The sequence below is a fragment of the Gavialis gangeticus genome, unplaced genomic scaffold (assembly GCF_001723915.1).
Source record: "Gavialis gangeticus isolate Ggan-Ray unplaced genomic scaffold, GavGan_comp1, whole genome shotgun sequence".
Lineage (NCBI taxonomy): Eukaryota > Metazoa > Chordata > Crocodylia > Gavialidae > Gavialis > Gavialis gangeticus.
The window spans coordinates 21,293,616-21,296,115 of record NW_017728995.1 but is presented as its reverse complement, the minus strand read 5'-3'; the positions used below and the strand labels follow the sequence as shown (position 1 = coordinate 21,296,115).

The 2,500-nt window shown below is 45.2% G+C and overlaps 1 protein-coding gene across 2 annotated transcripts in view; it reads right to left on the bottom strand.

Moving 5' to 3' along the window:
• The window catches only part of NAALADL2 (N-acetylated alpha-linked acidic dipeptidase like 2), a 989,869-nt gene that overhangs the window by 738,236 nt on the left and 249,133 nt on the right, over positions 1-2,500 (bottom strand). For both annotated transcript variants that reach the window (XM_019503319.1, XM_019503318.1), the window contains exon 3: positions 827-1,328. In XM_019503319.1, the coding sequence (XP_019358864.1) occupies positions 827-1,320 (494 nt within the window). In that variant the 5' untranslated portion in view covers positions 1,321-1,328. The remainder of the gene's footprint in view (positions 1-826; positions 1,329-2,500) is intronic.

The following is a 2,500-nucleotide window of genomic DNA, read 5'->3' as shown; positions in this document are numbered from 1 at the left end:
CTATAATAAGCCACAAAAGTGGCCCAGAGTTCAGAAGCCCAAGACAAACTCCACTGGCATATATAATAGGAGGTCCTTCTTACTAACATGTGATGAGAGAAATTAAATTATGGTTTTTACCAAGGTCAAGTCAGAAAAAAAATGTGTATGAATTCATATGTAATCCAAGCTCAGACTTCAGAAAAAGCACCAAAATGCACCGTAATTCTGCAGGGGCAGGCAACACCTGCTTCAAGTGAACAAGCTGCACCAGACTGGGTCTAACAACTTGGTACACAGTATATCAGTTTACTTCTTGATTCTCCAACCTTGGCACCAGAACTGGCATCTGTTCCTAGAAATATTTGTTTGCTTTTTAAGGATATACATTTTTCCACCAGAATCTAGAAAACAAGTTGATATGCGACTCCCGTCTGAAACTTTTATGTAAAAAAAAAGTAAGAGACAGCCAATTCAAATACTTGCTTTCAAGTGTCTGACTCACAGTAATGACCATGCAAGTTTTAAACAGAAAAATATTCCCCAGTTAAAACCACCAAACAATAATGATAAATCTTACCATAGGATTGCTGCCCTGGTTTAGGCCATTAAAACAATTGTTGTAATGACGACTCTCGATTATAATTTTTATATAATTCTTTTCCTAGGCTAATTTGCTTAAAAGTGCAGCTGATGCAAAGCTTCAAAGGCTCATGAGAAAACATAAATAGCACAACTCAAGGATTTTAAGCAAAAATACCATGCAGAACATACCAAAAAGGGGAGACATTCTTTGACTATGATCAAAAATAGGCACTATTAAATAATGACATATCAAGGTACTTACCTGAAAATCTGTTGAATATTTTCAGCTTTGATATCCTTGAGGATTTCACCATAGGGATGAGGATCATTTGGTTCTGCAGTTGCAGGGGAAGGAGGGCATTTTGTGTGTGCATAATACCCTACCACAATTCCAAAAATAAATAAAGTCGAAACAGTGCAGAAAAGTTTAAGTATCTGACAAGAATTGCAGCGGTTGCTCTTTGGTGCCGGTCTTGTATAATGTGAGACATAGTCTGGGTCTTCCTGAAGTCGCTGAAATCTTCCTTTAGGAGATGCTGAGGGCTGAATGGGCTCAAGGTCAAGATCAGTATTCTGTGAGATTCCCAAATGGTGCTGGGCTGTGCCATCCAGTCGGAAATGGTCAAAACCAGGCTCCTCCAGTTCTTTCTCCATGTCCCATTCCAGCTCCAGGGCAGTAGCCTGAAGGTCATCACTGTCAAGGTACTGAGAGGGCCCCTGTGGTCTCTGGTCTGCATTTACTTTGTGATAAGCCATCTTTTTACCTATTTAAAAAATAATGGAGGGGGGGAGATATCAGTGTTTGCTCCAGTGTGCATGGCAAATATTTAAAATTCTGCACGTCAGGTCCAGTTTCTGTCTTCCCAAAATGTCTGAGAATTGTGCATTCTAAAGGAAGAATTAGGTCCACAATACTTCATTCTGTGTGTAAAACTTAAAACATACTGATCAGAAGCATTTTAGAGTCAGTGTTTCCAGTGTTCAGAGGCACCATAAGTCCCCTGAATGGAATTCTGGCCTCTAATGCAACCATACAGGCTAAGGACAGACAGTACACACAAACCGGTTTAACTGATCAGAAACCAGTTTAAACCTGTAACAGAAAAAGAAGTTCATTGTATATAACCCGCTTTCAAAATGACCAAAACAGGTTTAAGACAGATCTGGATGAATGCAGGATCAAACTTAATTGATTTAAGTTAAACTAATCAACTTGAATCTGGAGGGGATCTGGGACAGAAATTTAACTCAGTCCCCCAACATCCCAGGATGCTTTGCACCTCTGCCACACACCTTGCCTTGCAGGATGGGCAGACTAACCTTGGCCCCTGCTGTCTGGCTCCAGCCCCTGGGCTGTCATGGAGCTGAGGCAGTGCAGCCTCTGTTGTTCAGCCCTGGTCCAGGCTGTGCCTGTTTGCCTGGCAGGACAACTGGGATGGAGAAGGGGGAACAGAACCTCCTCCAGCTCAGGCCTAATCCCTAACATGTGAGGGTTTTCCCTGGACCCCACACGAGTCACTGACACGCAGGTGGGAGGGAGGGGGAAGCAGTCCCTCCAGTCCGGGGCCAGCCCAGATCCCTATGCCTCAGAGGGGGTCCCCCTGTACCAGGCAGGGTACCCCAAGCCCTGCAGCCAGTGCAGAGAGGCAATACCCACCTCCCACCCTTCAGCATAGTCCAGCTTAGCCCCGCCCCCAAAAGCGCTGGGGGAACAGTCCCTCTAGCCTGGGGCTGACCTGGCACTCCACAACAGCCTACATGGGAGGGATCCCCAAGCTTCAGCAGGGTTCCCCTGTCTTGGGCAGGCTCCCCTGAGCACTGCTGCTGAAGTAGAGGAGAATTCCCACCCCCATTCCTCAGCATGGTCCAGTGCCACCTTTCCCACACCTGTGTGTGTGTGTGTGTGTGTGTGTGTGTGTGTGTGTGTGTGTGTGTG